General features: G+C 37.0%; 1 protein-coding gene and 1 long non-coding RNA gene across 2 annotated transcripts in view; both read right to left on the reverse strand.

The window, feature by feature from the left end:
* LOC149776235 (uncharacterized) overlaps window positions 1–4,751 on the reverse strand; it is a 29,091-nt gene extending 24,340 nt beyond the window's left edge. Inside the window, exons 1-2 of the long non-coding RNA XR_016416262.1 lie at window positions 4,407–4,751; window positions 3,969–4,077 (exon numbers count right to left, since the gene is read on the reverse strand). This is a non-coding gene — a long non-coding RNA (uncharacterized LOC149776235). The remainder of the gene's footprint in view (window positions 1–3,968; window positions 4,078–4,406) is intronic.
* Window positions 4,752–7,413: 2,662 nt separating this feature from the next.
* On the reverse strand, window positions 7,414–16,785 carry LOC149776236 (calmodulin, striated muscle-like). Its single transcript, XM_089942633.1, has 3 exons — window positions 16,565–16,785; window positions 10,761–10,846; window positions 7,414–8,803 (listed from the first exon to the last, which is right to left on the reverse strand). Exons 1-3 carry the CDS (start codon window positions 16,712–16,714, stop codon window positions 8,626–8,628), a joined length of 414 nt encoding a protein of 137 aa, XP_089798759.1. The 5' UTR covers window positions 16,715–16,785; the 3' UTR covers window positions 7,414–8,625.
* Window positions 16,786–22,149: the final 5,364 nt, after the last annotated feature.

The raw sequence follows: 22,149 nt of genomic DNA on the forward strand, positions 1-22,149 counted from the left end.
ACGTAACGGTAACGGATCAGGACAGATATGGACTTCGATCCAGGACTATGGATAAAATACATATAGAACTTCAAAATAAGGTACTTCTTATGAAGGATTATCCATAAAACGCGACTCTTCGCGGAGCCTAACCCTAACAAAGAACACGATTAGTAAACCCAGGGAATGTGACAGAACGGAGGTGGAAACGGACATAAGTGATACAAACAGGACAGAAATTATTCTATGTGGGAAAACAAGGAAAAGGAAGCGAAGAAAAAGGTATCTGAAACAGGAAATAGAGCGCCAAATTACTCTGGTGCTGAGAGACTACAGTATAACCCACAAAAACGAACTTGCACAATTTAACAACAAACAGAAAAGGAAAAAAAAGAAAACAGATTTCATGCATAGAGAATTACAGTGATATGCATTTTGCCTTTTCTTTCATTCTTTTTCTCTTTCTTCCACACTTCTAATAATCTAATTGCAGACACGCAAACACTAAACAAACGCACATGATATTAGATACATTATTTATTTATTTATTTACTCTTTTCCTTTAAAAACTGCTCAGACCACTTTGTATTGATCCCACAATTTTAATTTATATTTTACAACACTAAGAGAAACTGCTTTCCCATTTAAACAGATTATAGATAGACTATAACCCAAACCAAGATCTAGATAGTGCCAGTCGTCTCACAAATCTGGGGCGTAACCCAACAATGCAAACACACCACCTAACAAAGGACAAAATCCTACTTTGGCAAAAGTCACTATAATAAACAAACCTTAACAGTGAGCGGAAACCTGATCCTTTAACGGTGACAAGGGTAGGGGAGTATGAATCCGAGTTCAAGCCTGCAGGGTCTAGGAATGGAAAATGCCCTCGGAGCTCTAAGATAATAATCCACTAGGACTATGTCCACGGATAATCCTATTCTGATTGGATTTAGGGACAGTACCGTCTTAAGGCATGGGCACACTGGGCAGTTGCCCAGGGCCTCACGCTTCTAGGGGCATCATGCTGCCCATATTGTTAATGAATATTGAAAGATCTTTTGTCAATTTAATTTGCTTTAAAAGTGCAGTGGGAAGCATGTTTCCCAATTTTAAAAAATAGTGACATCTACCGGAATTCATGTGGGTGGGTAGGGCCGGTAGGGGGCTCCCAGTGCATTGCTTTGCTCAGAGCCTACAATGTTGTTAAGACGGCCCTGTTTAGGGAGTGGTTGGGTAGCAAAGAGTCCTCCCAACCAGAAACTCCACCGGTATGTTAGTCAAGGGTATTACATTCCAGCTTCTCCAATTAATCCCCAGAGAAAATTGTTTTGAGGAACTTACGAGCTCCATGTGGCGTAAGTACAGACCAGGACCCAGCAGAAGGGATAACTTAAAATAAATTGATAGAACAGGATCAAGATCAACCCAGACAAAAACTACTTATTTTACTATTACTTTTATACATCAACACTGCACATATATCACGGGTGGGAAGGGAAACAATGCGCAACACACATATTTGGAAAACCAGGGTGTCATTGATTGACTTCAAACCAGCTTTGTAATGGAGAGAAATGAGAAATGTGAAAAAAATACTATAAGGACTTGTACATCTTCATCTGTAGAGGTATGTGAGTTATTTATTAATTTGTTGTGTATAAGTTATAACTATTGTACTACCACGTTTATTTTTGTATATTTTCTATGTAGCTCAGGCTTACGTAGATTAATGCAAATTATTTCCATTCTTGTATGTGACTTAACAGGAGATCTATACTACCAATAAAGTTGCATTTTATTAAGAAACGTTTAGTACCATAGGATTCTTATCGGACACGGTAGGTTCGCTTCTGAACCTGTTTATTGCTTTGTAATGTTTTGTCGATAATGTAATTTGTATAGCTTACCGTATATAACGTCATTATGTGTTATCGTATATGTCCGTATCATGCATAGTACACGGTGTTAGATGTATTTTCAGGTGATCGGAGTCGACGTGATACCAGCTGTAGAGCTAACCATAGAAGTTGACCAAAGCAGCTGTAAAACTGAACCCTAGCAGCCGTAGAGCTGAGTGAACAGAGTTGCTGGTCGAGTAGCAGGTGATCGGGCGTTGCTGACCGTTTGGTGGGCGCTGATTACTTGATTGACCAAGGAATTGAATGGTGGTCGGTGACTACCTTAGGATAGTGACTGCTTGATTGACCAGTGTGACTGGTAGCCAAGTGTGCTGGTGACGGAGTGTGTAACTCCACACTTGTGATCTTTTAGCCGTGGGCTAATTTTGGGGTTTGTAATACCCAGTGTGTTGGGGTTGTAAAGATATTTTGTATGATATCTGTCCCTTTGTTTTCATCATTTTACTATTTGAGTAAAATATCTAATTTTTCACTATTTGAGTGAATTCATTTTTGCTATTCGAGTAAACCACATCATTCTTTTTGTCGTGTGAAATTACTGTGAATCATTCACCTTTGTCCTTGTACTGTGTAAGGTCATTTATTTGTTTTCATTTGTTGCATTCTTAAGTTCGTGCTGATTATGTTTGTTCAATATTTGGCTCTTATACTCGCACGTATTAATCATAATTCCTTTCTCATTCAAGCCAGTCATCATTAAACATTGTATTTTGTATCACCATCAAAAGTGTTCAGTTATAAATCCTAAATCCTAAATCCAACCCGGTTACCTTGTTACAGTATTTCTACAGGTTATGATTAGTCTATGTATGTAGGCCAACACGATGAAAATCACGGACAAGATTGCTAACGAGCAAATCCGTGTTTGAAAATTATCTGGCGTCCCAACCTCTTAGTTTTTGACCAATCTGGGATGTTTTCCATACGTTTTCGAAAGATTTCTTTTTATTTCAATAGCGACACTTACACAATGCAACGGATTTTCTGGTATTTGAGTGCAAGAGCTTGTTACCTCACGTTATAGTTTTATTAAAACTTTGATCAAGCTTTATACTTAGGCTGAACAGACTTTGGTCAAACAGCATATTTATTTTGTGTTTGTTAATGAGGTGAAATGATGTTTGCATTGGTGGACTTCTGTAACGATGCCAACAATTCTGGCCACTACGATAAAACAATGTTGTGGCCCCCTCCAAATAAAAAAAAGTCGTTTATGGAAATATTGCGTACTCAGTGGGCTTGTTCCCCCCCCCCTCCCCCGCGGTTCAGCGGTTGCTTGGATGGTTACTTTGCACAATCTTCAGAGTCCATATTGCTCAGTATACTTTAACCAGACTTCAAAGATAGTCGTAAGGTATCAAAATATCATACCTTCGGTTATGAGCGATATTTACACATATATTTTAGGTTATTGTGCACCTTATGACCCCAGTCTTCCAGACCCTATTTAAAACACGTCTTGTAAAGTGGTCTGGAAAAATTTAATTAGCTTATTTAGCTTGCTTTTGAGCATTCAAGGCAAAATAAAAACCATATGAAAATTCACAATCATTGTAAAGTAACTGGAGAAAAACGGCATATGTAGAGGATTTATGGGACCTATATGCATACAAGGCCCCTAAACTACGAGGGACGAATTGCATAATATTATCAACCAAAAAATCAAGATTACTACATCTTCGATTTTGAAGCCATGGTCGCGGTACACAATAAATTAATACATGCAGGCCATTCCAGTCTATTAAAAACAAAGAGAGAAGCGAGTGCAATAAGTGCGCTTGAGTTAACTCCCTTTCCATGTGTCATAGCGAAAAGTTGATTTGACTAGGTTGCACTTTTTAACCAGTGAAAGTAATTTTTAGCTATGTCTACATCCAATACTTCGCAGTGTTGAAACTTAACCACTACCAAAAATGTTCACTTCAGTTTGAATGGAGCAGACGAATAACACGATACAAATGCTATAATAAAATATTGTTGAATGCAAATCGATAGGAGCTATAACGTTTATAAGGAATAACGAGAAAAAGAATTATAAAATTACAGAAACTAAATAGTTCTCACCATTTACTATGCGTGCATCCTTCATGTTTTTGGAGGGACTAGACTTCTTGCCGCCACAAATATTTTCCCGCCTATTGGCCGTCTTTGCAACTAGCAGGCAGGTTCGACTCTGAAATAGATGATACAGATAAAAGATGCGGCATTATGGATATCTAAACGGGACCACGCAGCTGCTGGAGCAAGAAGTAAAATTCAATGGGGGCAGTTCGTGTAGAGAAGTTCAACTTTTACAAAAATCTGAGGAGGATCCAAAGTACCTGAACTATCAATGTGCGTACGATGTTGATGTAAACAATAAATTCTCATGCATAAACAGAACTTACCTAATGTCCTCACGAAAAGGACAAGAGAAATACAAATATCAATAATACAGACACGCAATACATCCACGTGCGAATAAACTAAAGTTACGTGCGAACGGAAGGAAACATACTAAACCTTAAATACACCACCAACTTTTCGAAACGGGCTTATTTGCATATTGATGCTGTCTGGGTTCCAAATCTTAATTTCTGGATCATGACTTCAGGTGCTGTTCCTTTTGACCACCAGTCTGCATATTCTGCACTGTAAATACCTGCTTTTTATATGACCTTCAATCCTCAAATAATAACAAGTAAACAAATGAAAGTTAGTTTGTCATAGACTAAACACAGACAACTACATCTTAGCAAGTAAATGCGGACTATTGGTTAGTGACATTCTTTTATGCTAAGGATATTGCTTTAACAGGAATGCATACATGGCTACTGGTAAAAGCAAGCGAGTCGTGATAAGAATAAAACTTACCAGTCGTTGCGGATTTCTGTTCTCTAATCTTTTGAAAAAATCGTCAGCTTTATTAACTGGTTTGGTTTGGTTTTTCATGACACAGCAGCATGTGAAAGTTAATCGGTGTCGAGGAAAACTGGATTAATGCCTTTGCTCAGAACACCATACGCTATGCCCAACACCGACTGATTTGAAAATAAGATTCAACCCGCACTCTTTCAATCGCACTGAGACTCCTGCCCGGATTTTAACACACCAGCTGTTGGTCTTTCTGTTTTCTTCTGAAATGCTCGGATTATCTTCATTTTCCTTAATTGCTAAATATAGCATAGAAACACGTAGTTTCTGTTATCACTGTGTACTGATCATATTTGTGTTTACATGTGTATCTATTGTATTGTTATATAGCTGCAGCATGTAAGACTTGCATAGCTGTTCATATTATCTGTAAATTTGTTCACAGATGTATAAAACAATTGCAGGTAAACTGACTTAACTCGAACTGGTTATCTTTTGTATTGGTATTCATTTCAGAAGTCAAAATGAAATCGTAATCACACTTATAGCGATGTTCATAAATTCCGTGAGGTTCTTTAATATATCAGTATGCTTAATATACTTTATTACGATGTGCTTGTACGAACTATTAATTTTGGTAGAATTTATTCGCCGTTTTTGACAATAGCTGTGTATATTTTTCCATCCCCTCATCCATAAATTAGGTGTTGTCATTTAGATTCTAGCAAACTAAAAATTAAATAAAGTGAAATCTTTCTAGTAAATACATTTGTAACCTAATGCATTTTATTTTGAAACTTTGACAAGAATATCTCACTGAAGCAAAAATCACAGGAATCTTCGCACCTTTCCTAGTCTTAATATACTGTGAAATAAAGGAAACACAATACCCTTCTTTAGAAATGGATACTCTTCCATTTAAGAAAACAGTTTTTGACAGGTTGTGTACCAGAAGGTAGGACTGATGAAGACCTGTCGTACTGCAAATAGATCCAAGGTACAATTCAAAGTCATAAAGAATAAAAATAATTTTAACTGTTCAATTTAGGAACTACATTTAAATTACGAGACCTTTAGAATAAACATTCGTAAACCTAAAAGGCAATGGTACAATACGTTTTTCATATTAGTGTTAAATAGAACCCAAGCTTATAAATCGATAAGTAAGATGAATTACAATCAACATCACAATACATATTGACAATATAACTAGTCCGTCAATGTCGTATTCTACATGAGCAACACCTGGTAACGTGCTAAGGGACATAACTTTTTACATTACTCTCTGATGTGTTGTAAACAGTCTGTGCTTACATTGGGAGTGGGATGAAGGACTTTTATACGCGAGTGGTGAGTTTTGTAAGCTCGAGCTATACAGGTACTTTTCTCAGAAACTAAACATGGGTTATAACTCTACAGTTAGTGGTAGGGTATGGTACTCCATAGGAAGGAATTAGAGCACACGTACACGCACACACACACGCGCGCTCTCCGTCTAAGGCATACTGTTCGCTTCTTAAATATTAACGAATCCGTCCTGCCACCCACTGTCTACTTTTATACGTGAATAGAGTGAGAATGTATATGTGTGTGTGTGTGTATGTGCACATTTTATTGCTAATTAATGTAACGTATGCAAGTTTGCGTTGACGTTATTAAAAGATGAAAGTAAATAAAATTTATTTTGAATCTTTGTGAAGAAAGTATATTGGTTGGTGAGAAATTTTAAAATTCCTCGTGTTTGAACTTTTTCAGTCTTTCACGAGAAAATAAAATGACGACTAAAATTAACTTTGTTTCCAGTTTGAAGAAGAAATGATGGTTGAGTTCATTTTTTTAATACATATTTTTCACCTTAAATATAGTTTTGTGTTACATGTGGAAATATAAATCCTGCTCTAATTTTGCTTACAAAAATTCAATACAATATGTAAACAGTCCCTTTAAACTTACCGGATGTACTCACTTACTCTGTCATTACACGCAACAACTGCGAATAACAAAGACTATCATCGGCATACGCCATATCTATCTTTAGCCTGAGCTCTAACTCGATGAATTTTAACTCGGCTGAAATTTCTTCCCAAAAATGGAGACCATAAAAGAACATATCTTTCTTGAGCTTCCGAAAGGAACGATTTTACTCAAGCTTACCACAGATGTGTAATTAGATATGCAAACGGCCCAAATGGAATCTTTTGGGCCAGAAAAGTATATCTACATATATGTTTATGGTTCGTCGACTTGTTTGTTCCTTCTCAAAATGCGATATATGCTCTTTGCATCATTCAGGATTTGAAGTGTACAGTCTAAATCTGATATCTTAGAGCCTTATGTCGCTGCTATTAGCATTTGGTTGCTCATGATATACATGTAAGTGCGGTCGTCACTGAGGAGTACTCATCCGTTCAGTACATTTGTCTACCTGCTTAGATGTAATTAAAAACGTGATGGTTGTGCAAGTTGTTGTTGTTGTTGTTGTTGTAGGTTGTACCAGTTAATGACCTAGGGAGTAAAAAAAAAAAAAAACCTATTTGGTTAGAAGAGTTTCGAGATAGGTGAGATAATTAAAACGAGACAGGTGAGATAATCAAAAACCATAGTAGCAAGGACCTATGGGATAACATGGGTAATCTAAACAACTGTACAGTAATGATTGACAGGTAAGATATTTTTATTCACATTTTTTACTAAATAGTTAAACATTATAAAAATAAAGATCAACAAAAATAAAAAACGTGTCGACGTAAATTTCGTATGACATTGATCAGATGAAATATCCCTCGATATGATATCTTTTATTTTAATTGCATAGCTAAAGTACAGGAGGCATTATTTTAAAAAAAGAATAGAATTGATTAATTTTTTGGGGTGGGTGGGGTGGGGCAAATTGTCCATGTATCTATAGATACAACATCTTCATGTAAATAATAAAAATAAAAAAGTTGTTAGGGTACAGTAGAAAATAAAAACCAAATATAATCGCATAGCAAGCATTGCAATTCTACATTTCCTTCAAACGTCAAAAGAAGATAATTTGGGTATTATTGCCTTTTCATGGAAAGCATCTGACTTTGTTCAAAATATTTAAGACCAAAATTATTCAGAGGACACAGAGGTTATCAGATGACAAAACTATTTTTTTAAAGTACATCTTTATTCATTATATTGGAAACTAACTCTAAGTGCTACAAACTAATCACAAGCTTTTTTAAATTAATTATATTGGAAGCTTGCTCTCGGTAGTACTGAAATCTGTCCACGCGCTTCTTTAAATATAGCTACTCTTAAATTAGAAAACATTTTCCAACATTAGAAGGTAACGAATGCGTGGGAAACCGTAATCAGCGCGTGGTTTCTCTGACTTGAAGGTTTCACGGATTGTTAACATCGACACTGTATTTCGTCTTTATTCTCATATAACAAGCATTTCGGATTGAAAACTTATGTACGATGCAGAGAGCTAAAGGCTGGTATCTCCCAAAGCTATTTCGAAACAATACGAAAGTTTCATCTGCTATCATCCCGTGGAATTGGCTTTTCCATCACACAGGTAATGGTCTACGATTCGTATTCTCGTTTATCTCTCCCAGTGTATATAATGACCCTATAAAACAATTATTCTGGCAAAATAAATTTTTGAAAATATAAACACTAATCTAATTCAGTAAAGTCAAGAAATCAACCGTGAGGATTTACAGCAAGTCTTTTATGCCTGTAACAACACGGTTTGAAAAGTAAACCCTTCCAAAAGACCGACAATAACCTAAGAAATACTAGTACATGAACATAAGAGCTTTGGGATTTATAAGCATGTATATAATATATATAAATATATATTTAGAATTATAGATGTATTATTTCCTCTTCAGTTAACGATTGCCATGAACTCATCCAGCGTAACATGGTCGTCGTTAATCCTCTTGATGATTTCATCAGCAGTTTTTTCATCCATTGTCTCCATGATGGCCTTCTTCAACTCACTCGTGCTGAGATAGCCGCTGCCATCTTTGTCCCATTTTTTGAAGGTTTCCTCCAATTTCTGTCTTTAAGATGAATAGAAATAAATTAATAATCTCGATATAACACCATTTACGAAAGGATCAGAGATGTTAACATTAAAACCAGATGAAATAGTTTGAAAAATGCATTGTAGAAGAAAAAAAAATATTAAACTGATATAGACTAAAACGAATAAATGAGAAAGAAGAAATAAGCCAATATTAGAGCACTAATTTGGTAAATCAACTAAAACCAAGCAAATCAATATATCAAAAGCAGTATTACGATTCCTATCTACTATAAATTCAACAATCCTTTAATAACTAACACATTTCGTGTGCGCACATATATATATATATATATATATATATATATATATATATATATATATATATATATATATATATATATATATATAGAGAGAGAGAGAGAGAGAGAGAGAGAGAGAGAGAGAGAGAGAGAGAGAGAGGGTGGGGGGAGACGATTGGAACAACACGGAAAAATCTACCAGAAAGAGCTGCTAAAAATAAATACCGACTTAAAGTCGGTAACACTAAACACGACATGGTATTGATTTCACCAGCATAATTTATCTCCTTAACTTTAAACTTTAATCTAGAATAAAATTGTCTGATTGGATGAAATTTAAGCGTAGAATCCAGTGATCGGACTTGCTGAAAATTATGTATCACTTAAATCTGACAAAGTAAATATTCTAAATATAGGCTTAATAACTTAAAGTTGGTGAGATAACTGACCACTACAAAAAAATGATGCAGATTTCTCAAACGTATGTATGTTAAATATTTGACTGAAACAATGAAATGCTAAAACGCAACTAAATAGTGTGATCACGATTCTCATTCGAAGACATTTCTGTTATAAGCATGAAGATAGAGTCTTTATAACCTTTAAATTGTTACCAATTGTGAAAAATCGTTAATCAACCGTGAATTTCAATGTTGACGCTGGTAAGACTGTTATAAGACACAATATCAATACCTTTTGCGAGAGGATCCATATTCCAATGATTAAACATTTCTTTTACGTACTAAAACTTGCTGTGAAGCTATGACGAGGGTATAATTTCATATAAAGGATAAGACTGGACTTACGTCCTTAGACATACAATAATGGCTTTCACTATTAATAGAAACAAGCAACTGTTATTAATAAAAGGAAACATGGACAGTACACCACAGGCTTCCAAACTAGAAACGACGTGTAATCAATACGCTTTGCAAATTGTTGGCCTGATTGTAACCAAAAACATTATATGCCATCAGATTTTGTCACTGAGATAAATATATAATTTGTCTTGAAATAAATTGTACAAATCCATGCCATAGAGCTCAATAGTTTTTTGATTTTTTGACCATTTTATCTGAGAGGTTCACAAGCTGGCAGCTGATCGTCTCAGTGTACCGGTCGAGTTTTCAAGAAGGCTTGATGACGCAAAACCGTCACATAAATTACGAATATAAGCACCAATAGAAAATTATCCTATGTCGTTTCTAATGATGCACGTTTCACAAGAATTTCCTCAGACTCGAACAAGTTACTTCATCTACATTTATCAATACACTGTATAGCTAGTCTGCCAATATTGTTGTAAATATAAACCGGTCACTAGCTAAACATTCCCGTGACTCCGCATAAGGTTAATCTGTACCACGTGTTCATACTAAGAATCTATCTACAGAGACATGATCTTGTTCACCTAAAAAAAAAAAAAAATGGTTAGGTACGAACAAAGATGGAAACCTTCAGTTCGCCATCTTGATTCATCTAATTACGATTTAATATGGCGGGCTTTGTCCGCCATAATAGTTACTGCAAAACAGGGGTAATCAAAAGTTACACCTTGATTAAAAATTTAACCTGATTCTATAAAAACCAATGTCATCAACTGAAGTTAAGAAATAAAAAAGGACCAAAGGTAAATCATATTCCTGGTCACAATCTCCAAAACAGCGCCATGTAGTCAAAACAACGTCTTACCTTCTGCTTGGTTTTGTCATATCATTCATGAACTCAGCCAGAGTTATTTTTTGGTCACCATCTTGGTCCATTCCTTGGAAACACGACTGAAAGAAAATAAATCAGATAAGAAGTCTCCATTTTTTTATTATGTTATTTAATGTATGCGAAAACGGAATACTTCATTACTAGTAAGTAATTGATTTGTCTCCCTTTTGTTTACCACTCAGTACATTTGCACAGATGGCGCTCTCCAGTTATTATGTACTTTTGAGAGAGTGATGTATGTAAGGTGAAGTTGTTTGCATTCGAAACATGCACAGTGGAGAGAATGTCGGCATACCTCTATGCTACTTTGATGTAATGTGGCTGAAATTTCTTTAGATATTTGTACTTATGGAAATTGTACATGATCTAAGCTCACTGGTAACTAAAATGACTGCTCCCTTATGCTAAAAACAAATCAGTCTGAATCAGTCTAAATTAAACTATCTTTAGCACCTATTAAAATAGGGAAAATGAATTTTGCCCAACTAGACAATGCCAGCTTCTGAAAGTGCAATGGATGAATTACTACATATATCAAATGTAAGAACAAAGTTATCGACACTTTTGTTTTTAATACAATTTACCTCTGAAGTCCAGGAAGTGAAAATAACCAAGCGGAGCTAGCAGTTTTTGAAAGAGGCACGTCTGGAGTAAAGCCAAGCTGCATACTCTATAACCCATATTACACCCATCAATCATACACCAAGATAAAGGGGATTAAATGTTCTTTGAACAATACCCAAGATATACAAGGTCTTTTTTAAATAGCCAGTATAACCAGTGAGGAAATTCTATGCAAAATACGAAGCTGAAGAGCGCCACCTCATCAGTAGCTTGTATATCCACCATCTTTCCAAAGTTATTACTTAATTATATATCAGTGATGCATCCAGCGCAGAACTGTACCGTGTTATCGACCTTAATATTCACATATCATAATTGTTCTATATGTGACTCACGTAACAGCACCTCATGACGTCAGAAAGTCATAAAAAGAAAGCGTATGAATGCTGCTTTTGTTGTTGTTGTAGTAGGGTTTAACGCCATTTTTCATCACACGATAGGCTATACATGGCGGCTAGTATTAATGGTGGAGGAAGAAACCGGGAAAACCCAAGAAACACTAAGACCCACGAGAAGCTACCGGCAAGCTTTCTCACATATCCACATTGGCCGAACCCGAGACTCGAACCCACGCAGATAAAGGTGACATGGCAGTGTTCCGCAACGGTGAGCGCTTTAGACTACTCGGCCACTCGGGGCCCCCGTAAGAATGTAAGTATCGGAATGTATTTCAAAAGTCATTCCACTATCTTATTCTGCGGTTCAGTCAAATTTATATAAAAAAAAATCAGTATTATTTGTCTTGCGATAAATAGAATCATACATTTGTGCTCATATCAAATGTTATTTATGAAAATCGTCATATAATTTTAATCTTTTGTTCATTTGAAATGAATACTCGTGTACTAGTCTCTATTTCTGACTTGCACGACGCCAAAGAATTTTACAATACCACTTGCTTTCTTGCAATTAACTTTCTGTCGACCAGATTGAAAAAAGCTGGCACTTAGAAGCAAGGTTTTTTGTCCATTGTTCCAAACTGTTTCATAGTTAATTAATATAACTGTTGAAGCACCTGTTGTATAATCGTTAAAGTTTAGCGTGTGTGTGTGTGTGTGTGTGTGTGTGTGTGTGTGTGATTTGAATTTTTAACGTAGCTTTAAAAAAATTTCAGTCATATCGCTATGATATCTGCAGTGTGGCAGTTTATAGTGATGTCTAGCACTGGGGCATCATGCCGCAGACATGTAGCATGATGTCCCACCTAGTCACATTATCCTGAGACCAAGCCGAACAGTGCTAACACTAACCTCTTAATACCGAGCACCAAGCAGCTGTTAGTACCATTTTTTTAAAAATAAGTCTTTGGTATGGCTCGGCTGGGGATCGAACCCACGACCTCCCGCATCCGAGGCGGACGCTCTAACCACTAGGCCACCGGAGTGGTCTTAAATTTTAGAAAGAACACTAATTCCCGTTAAAGAGAACCGTTCTATCGACGATCAAATATCCCCATTTACTGATATAAAGGGTCCATTAAATGGCGTGATAGCATCAACGCATTCGTATCACAACCGTTCGGATCATCATTAAGGATACTTTGATTATTCCGATAATGGAACACTTTAATATGGTCCGCATGGTGTAGTGCGCGATGTAGTCAAATAGTGTAGTACACTGCATTCTAGAGAACTTAATTGTAACATCGAAACGTATAGTGTGTGTGTGTGTGTGTGATTTGGATTTTTAACGTAGCTTTAACAATTTTTCAGTCATATCGCTACGATGTCTGCAGTGTGGCAGTTTGTAGTGATGTCTAGCACTAAGGCATCATGCCGCAGACATGTAGCATGATGTCCCTGCCAGTCACATTATCCTAACACTAACCTCCTAATGTTGAGCGCCAAACAAGGCAGCTGTTAGTGCCATTTATTAAGTCTTTGGTATGACTCGGCCGGTGTTCGAACCCGCGACCTCCCGCATCCGAGGCGAACGCTCTAATCACTTAGGCCACTGGAGCGGTCCATTGTATTTTGTAGTATACTTAGCACTCTAATATTTGTCCATGGAAGATTTTTGGAGACTTTTTGTGATAAGTGTTCTGGAGCAAGTGACATGCAAGACCTGACTTTTTTGGGCAAATTTGAGTGCATATCCCATTTCTGCTCCCATGTCTTTATGTAGCGTATTGCCATTTGTTGTGCCATTTAAATGATTATCATGACAGCATCGTCGTATGAGGCATCTGACCAGTGATATTATTCATTCTAGTAGGTCATTTATATAGACAAGGATTATAATGGGACAAAGTTGTTGTTGTTGTTGTTTAGACATTTAAATTCACATTGAATATTTTGCATGCTAAGCGGAATGATTCCCTTCGCTTTGCAGTGAACGTCTTTACAAAATGCCCTTCCTGCAAACTGGTTTTAAACATCTATCTCCATTCATCCACACAAACAGCTAATTATCCCCTTACGCTCCATGGAGCTTGGTTATGAAAAGGTGGAGATCAAGGTAATCGAACAAGTCTGATGTACATAGTGCGCCACGTTTCAGTTTCACCTTTAATGTGTAAAAAGGAAGCGGTGTTTTACGGCAGACCTAGGACGGCGAGACATCAACAATCGCCCACAGCAGTAAAATGTTGCAAAACAGGTTGTACGCCGATATGCTTCAACAGGAATTCAACGTCCAAGAATAATTTATATGTCGATCCTAGATATTTTAATATACACATAAGGACGCTCTTCAATCACATTTCGTCGCATACAACATTTGTACAAGAAATCGTACCGAATCAGTTACAATAAACCATTTTGGGAACGTAGAAAATGACGGAATGAATGACGAAAATATCAGCTACAGTAATTGCGAGTTCTTCAACATTGCCATGGAAGGATATTAGATAAAAACTTACAGACCAATGATCACAAAAAACTAGTCATTTTCAATACACAATCATGTCCCGTTTTGAGAAGCAACTCTTTAATGTCGTTAAAATTCAAACTCAATTCCTTAGAATTTTTCGATCGATGTAACAATTAATATACAAATAATGCACACGTAGGAATTAAATGCATTATGTGATACAGTAAACTGGTTGGACTAGAGATTTTTTTCAAGCTAGTATTTAACTCAGGTGGTTTCCCCAGTATAAATAATAAACTTTCACGTATTTATAACTTCATTTATTTTCTCATCAACTTTTTTTTTAAATAAAAGGTTTCATCGTCCACTTACGTATGTATTTAGCAGTAGAATTTCTGTTGAAAGCAAATGTGCCAATAGAAACAAAATGGTATCCATAGCAGTTTCCGTTCTTCGAAAAGGTCAATTACCACATAGCCAGTCCAATTATGAACAATCACGCATTTTTGTGATATTTTCCATAGATGATTGGCAGCAAGTATATTTGGTGGGCAAGCAACCTGGGAAGACCCCGGAAAGAACCACCGACCTACGAGAAGTCACCGGAAAGCGCACATTCAGAACCATGTTGATCGAGTCTGTCTGTACTCGACCTTACGCAACGGTGAGATGTAAGTGATCTTTGAAGGCAACCGCCTTAGACACTCGTCGATCCGAACTCCGTCCCGTACATATGTATGTATGTATGTATGTTGAAGGGTTAAACGCAATTTTTCAACACACGATAGGCTATACTTGACGGCCAGTATTAATGGTGGAGGAAGAACCCGGGAAAACCCCGGAAAGAACCACCGACCCACGAGAAGCTACTGGCAAGCTTTCTCACATACCCACACTGGCCGAATCCGAGACTCGAACCCACGCAGACAGAGGTGAGATGGAAGTGATCCGTAACGGAGAGCGCTCTAGACCAATCGGCCACTCGGGGCCCGTATGTATGTATGTATGTATGTATGTATGTATGTATGTATGTATGTATGTATGTATGTTGCACTCAGATAAATCCAAAAGGAATCTAACAGATAGTTCAACCCAGGTCAATAAAATTATATATCTTCTTAGAGTATTTGGGCTGTGTTATATAACGGTATGAAACTTAAAAACATTAGCTTCGTCGCACGTGGCATTATCCGTAGGTAAGCGATTTTAATCCAAATAACATCATCAAAGCATTTTGAGACAAATTAGTAAAAAGTTTGTTGTTAAGCAACTGTCTTAGTACCTACATTGCACATAAATGTAACTTTGAATCTTCTGCCCAGAGGCTTAATAATTATTAAACCTCTAGAAAAACCGATCGCTCCGGTAGCCTCGATGGTTTGAGCGTTCGCCTCGGACGCGGGAGGTCGAGGGTTCAAACCCCGACCAAGTCATACCACTTATGAAAAAAAAGGTATTTACAGCTGCCTCGCTTGGCGCTCAGTATTACGAGGTTAGTGTTAGGACTGGTCGGTCTGGTGTCAGGATAATGCGACTGGGTGGGACATGATGCTATATGTCTGCGGCATGATGCCCCAGTGCTAGGCATTACTATAAACTGCCACATTGCAGACATTGTGGCGATATGACTAAAAAATTGATAAAACCATGTTAAAAATCCAAATCACACACACACACACACACACACTTCTAAAAGCACATTTCCTTCTGGACATTAATAGATATTACATTTTTGCTAAACGTACTTTAACGCTCATCCCTTAAATTTTCGAGGGCGCTGGTGACTTTTCTTAAGAACCAGGATAAGGTTGTTGTTTTTTTTTAACATGTAGATAATTCTTATTACAACTCATATAATTGATGTAATAATTTCTTTTTTACAATTAGATGTGTCAAAAACAGTTTCTGCAGGCTCTCTGAGTACTGAGATCTATTTTTCTCAAACGAACAAGCCCTAACCTCCTGACAAAGGAAAATTAAATGATCCATCTCTTAGGTTTTTATCAAAATTGTATTACTAGTATGATTATTAGTATACTAGTATTACTAGTATGATTATTAGTATACTAGTATTACTAGTATGATTATTGCTATACTAGCATTACTAGTATGATTATTACTATAAACAAAAATTAGACTATTAGTAGCACGGGTGTGACTCAAGAACGTTTTGCGTCATAGTCCATCTACAACGACTATCATATATTACCAGTACAGCAATTAAAGTAAACGATAAAAACATGGTCAAAACTAGAAATACTGCTTACAGTTTTAATTATTAAAACTGATTATCAGAAAGGTAGGTTTTAAACGAAGTTAAGGAGAGAGAGAGACATAATTACCACGACAAGTTTATCGATCTCATTGTTGCTCATTTTCTTGGTTTTGCCGAAGGACTGGATGGCCTTTTTTAGTTCCTGGGGTGTCAATAAATTATCCGCACCCGCAAATTTTTTAAAGATTTCTTCGCACTGACTTTTTGTTAGAGACATCGTTGTTGCTTGTCCTCTGTCAAGTTCTTGTCGGCTGCCTGCGTTCAGTATCAGCTCATGGGCGAACTGCACGCTAATAAGTATATATCAACGTGAGAGGCTACAAAAGGGAGTAATAGCATGATACAAATTCTGTGTTTTGGGTTGTTGTTTTTGGACCACTAGGTAAAATAATTTTGGGCGGTTATCATAAGTATTCATGACATAGAAAGATAAATGCGTTTCGTGTTGGTTAACTTTCAAGCTGTGGGCGTCACTGATATGTGTTATAGGAATGTAGAAAGAAGTACGCATCTGTTCACAAACACTCTACTACAACGCAAATTTAGTTTTGTGACAACGTGCTGCATGTTTCATATCCCTTTAATTTTTTGTTGCTGTTGTTGTAGGGTTTAACAAACATTTTTCAGCACACGATCGGCTATACATGACGGCCAGTATTAATGGTGAAGGAAGAACCTGGGATATCCCCCGAAAGAACCACCGATCCTCGAGAAGCTACTGGCAAGCTTTCTCACATACCCACATTGGCCGAATCCGAGACTCGAACCCACGCAGACAGAGGTGAGATGGCAGTGATCCGTAACGGAGAGCGCTTTAGACCACTCGTTCACTCGAGACCCCTAATATTCTGTCTTTTCTATTGAACATATTCATCGTGGGATTGAAATTAATATTAATTAGATGCAATATAACCTTATATGAATTACACGCGAAATACACTCATATTAACCAAATATGGTGTACCCGCATATTATTCACATTCGATATAACTTAATCACATGCAATATATCCTCGTATTAATTACATGCGAAATACCCTCATATTAACTAGGTATGATATACCCTCATATTAGTCACATGCAATATAACCTCATATTAAGTTCATGCGAAATACCCTCACATTAACCAGAAATTATAGACCCTTCCTCATATTAAGTACATGCGAAATACCCTCATATTAACCAGAAATTATAGACCCTTCCTCATATTAAGTACATACGAAATACCCTCATATTAACCAGAAATTATGTACCCTCATATTAGTCACATGCAATATAACCTCATATTAAGTTCATGCGAAATACCCTCATATTAACCAGAAATTATAGACCCTTCCTCATATTAAGTACATACGAAATACCCTCATATTAACCAGAAATTATGTACCCTCATATTAGTCACATGCAATATAACCTCATATTAAGTTCATGCGAAATACCCTCATATTAACCAGAAATTATAGACCCTTCCTCATATTAAGTACATACGAAATACCCTCATATTGACCAGAAATTATAGACCCTTCCTCATATTAAGTACATGCGAAATACCCTCATATTAACCAGATATGATATATCCTCATATTAGTCACATGCAATATAAATCTCATATTAATCAGATTGTTTCGCACTGGGAAGCTGAGCTTGCTCTATTTCAAGAGGTTCTATTTCTGAATAACATTTTCATCACACTTACTGAATATATTGGTTTATGCCGTCACAAATACGGATGAGTTTGACTATTATAATGGTCATCATGCAACTGACTGGCTTATTGTAGTTACTTTCTTAGTTTCAAGACTGAATTTGACAAAGTATGGTATAAAACATTTTAGCGTGAGACCTGAGATCATTTTGAAAATATTCGATATCGATGGATGTTTATAAGATGATATGATATATTACTGACTGTGCTTTTTATAAATACTTTATTTCTACACATATTCAAACTTTGCTCTAAGTCTTGTTATATCTGAAAATCTCAGAAGAGAATGATAATAAGAAACACGTATGCGTATTCAGGTGGTACTTAGATGGTTACCATTCTAGAAGCTGTATTTCTGATTTAATTTGATCAAACTTGTGTAATGACATGAATATTTCCTATAGATGTGCATATTGGCGATATTTTAATATATTAATTAGGTGATCTGAAGTCTGATTAGTTACTGGTACTAGCTTTGTTGTTGTTGTGGGGTTTAACGCCATTTTACAGCACATGATAGGCTATGCATGGCGGCCAGTATTTATGGTGGAGGAAAAACACGGGAGAACCCCGGGAAGAACCACCGACCCACGAGAAGCTACTGGCAAGCTTTCTCACATACCCACATTGGCCGAATCTTAGACTCGAACCCACGCAGACAGAGGTGAGATAGCAGTGATCCGTAACGGAGAGCGCTTTAGACAATTCTACCACTCGGGGCCCCACTGGCACCAAATAAATTATGGAATGATACGATTTTGCACCTGATTGGCTGAACTTGTTATTGCTCGTGTATGTGCGTGTGCGTGTGCGTGTGTGTGTGCGTGTATGTAGTTTAAATTTATAACGTAGCTCATGGGTAGGCAATCGACGGAATGCGTGCCAGAAGATGGCACGTCTATAGGTTTTTCGTTGCACGCGAAGGGCAGACTAAAATCTCGATTTTAACAGTGTTACGCTCTTACTAGTGGCACGCGCTCGTTCATTTTTGTAATTAATCCGGAAAAAATGGCACGCTGTGTAAAATAGGGTTCCTACCACTGACGTAACTTTAGCAATTTTAGTTATATCGCTATGATGTCTGCAGTGTTGCAGTTTATAGTAATGTCATGCACTGGGACATCATGCATCAGACATGTGGCTTCATGTCCCTCCTAGACGCATTATCCTGACATCAGGCTAACCAGTCCTAACACTAACCTCGTAATGCTGAGCACCAAGCGAGGTAGTTGTTAGTATATTTTTTATAAGTCTTTGGTATGATTCGGCCAGGACTCTTACCCGCGACCTCCCGCATTCGATGCGGACGTTCAAACCACTCAGGCCAAATATCGCTCTGTGTGTCTTTATATATATATATATATATATATATATATATATATATATATATATATATATATATATATATATATATATATATATATATATATATATATATATATATATATATATATATATATAAAGACACACACACAAATCTATCTTAATATAGCCTTCTGATATGAAGGGCATCACTCAATCATCCTTCGTCGTGCTTTAGGTTGCACATAAGGCTTCAACGTGAGAGCGACACTGCTGACGGTCTGCAGCACTACACGCGGTGTTATTCCATATCAGGACGCATTCCTTCATCTCTTTCTCTACAGTCTTTCTCCAAGTCTTTTTGGGCCGACCCCCCATTCGGTGTCTTGCGGAGGGCTGACCCGGGCGGTCCATTCAGTGCCTTTCGACATACACACCCCTGCCATCCCCGTACTCTTTTCTTCACAATCTGGACAAGAGATGTTGATTCTGTCCATAGTTTTTTTTTGTAGATCTTCATTGCTGATCCTTTTAGGTGAGAAGATGCCAAGAATATTCCTCAGACACTTATTTTCAAAGATTTCAAACTTTGTGCTATTCTTACGTTAACTTCAAGCATTCATATCCGTACATTAGCACTCGAGTGACTTTGCTTCTGGAAAATTCTCAGTGTGGACTTACGTATGTTTTTCATTGTAACGAAGGTTTACTTTGCTTTGCTGCTGCTGCTGCTGCTACCCCCCCCCTCCATTTGTGGACACTTTGTTTTGAAGGTATGTGAATACCTCTTCTTCCTCTACTGGTTCGTTATTCACAGTGACAGAATCGTTGGTTTTATGGTTCTTCCTCGTTAATTTGATTTTCTTGCTGGTCACCTTAATTTCTTTCTATATAGTTGTATCTCAATATAGAGTCTTCACCTTATGCCATGTATATTTCGAAAGAGTTCAATGATGAGCAATACACGTACGTATTTGCGAGGTGACCAATCACTTGTAACTATTCAGTATCTTTTAAAAATATGTTACAACTCTATGATCTTAAACTAAGTAACAGAAAAGAGCGAAAAAAGCAAGTTTTGTAAAATTCAACAAATAGTTTATTTCCTGAGACTACACAATGACAATTTAAAAAGAACTTGCAGTATTGCGAATTAAATCCCACATATTCCTCAGCATTCTATCACGAGTACAAATGTTTAGAGTTATGAATGAATTCTAGTGGTGTTTCGAATGCATTGCATTTTTTAATGTGTTGATGTGCTAATAGTCTCGAATGTGCCAACAGCCTTGACATATCACAATGACGGAACCAGTACCTTCGCCACCTTCTCTTTCTTTACCACACGTGGAGAATTTTAAACAGAGACAGAAAGAAGAATTGGAGAAATTTTTACAGCAGCAAAAGGAAGCAGAACAAGTTTTTCTCCTTCAGCAACAACAGCAAAAAGAAGAGGCAAGAAGGAAACGACAGGAAGAAGCAGCGAAGAAACAAGGTAGTGAAAGTCAAACGGTCACAGTACTTTTAGACATTTTAGCAGAGTTAAGAAGTCTGAAACAAATGTATCAAACTTCTTTATTACGACTGAAGAGAAAAAGACCTTCCCGAGCTAAACAACCCAACCCTGTGACTACGCCTACTGTACCACCCTTAGTGATTTCTACCAAATCATAATCGACAGGAGGCAGTTCAGAAGTAGGCCTTGGCCGTGGCAAAGGCTTAGGGCAGTTAAAGTTGATTGGTTCCCATTCCTAAGTTTGTTGTTTAAACAAATACCCAAAGGCCCTTTTCAGGGTCACCCATTTCTCTCGAAAAGAGATAGTATTTCAATTGCCAACATCTATTAAAACTCAAAAAAGCCCTTTTTTTGCCCATATTGTATGTGTGAATGTATGAACGCGTGAGTGTAGGTTCTTATTCTAAAAATCAAAACCAAGAGACACTTACGTTTTATGCCTGGTCTATTCTGGTACAAATTTTACAATCCAATTCAAAACATAACACTTTAAAAAGTTCTTAGGCTTCTTCTGTGTCTGTCTTCACTCTCTCTGTTTTTTTTTTAATTTCTTCACTTTCACAGTTTTTTCCTCCATTTTTTCTCACTTTCTCCCCTTCTTCTTTTCTTCTCATGTTTCTCTTTCTGCACGTGTCTGGGTTCTTCCTTGGGGGAGGGTACCTCTTCTTCCTCTCCAGAATCCCTCTCATCTTCTTGTTGCTCCTGTTGTTTCTTAGGGCATTCTGAAGACCAATGTCCTTTTTCTTGACAATGATAACTGGTATCTTGACTTTTGTCTCTTCTAGCACCTGTTTTGCTTTTTTGACGGTCTGGACACTCTGAAGACCAATGCCCTTTCTTCTTACAGATATAGCAAGTATCTTGACTTTTATCTCGAAAGGAGGGTGAGTAGTCCGTCGGCTTGTCTGAAGAAAATTTTCTGATGACCCCTCGCAAAGCTCTGATCAAAAGTTCGATCTCTGTAGGCTCTTCCATCGTTCTGCTCGGTTTGAGAGTGAAATCAATAGTGGAAGGCAAGACACACACCCTTTATATATACCATGTTCTGCCATGGATATAAAGTGACCTATGGTGTTTAACATGTAGTCATTTGACTTTTTGTAGTCAAGATGAAACGATCGCATCAATTC

Source organism: Sinohyriopsis cumingii, chromosome 18 (assembly GCF_028554795.1).
Source record: "Sinohyriopsis cumingii isolate HCF-2022 chromosome 18, ASM2855479v2, whole genome shotgun sequence".
Classification (NCBI taxonomy): Eukaryota; Metazoa; Mollusca; class Bivalvia; order Unionida; family Unionidae; genus Sinohyriopsis; species Sinohyriopsis cumingii.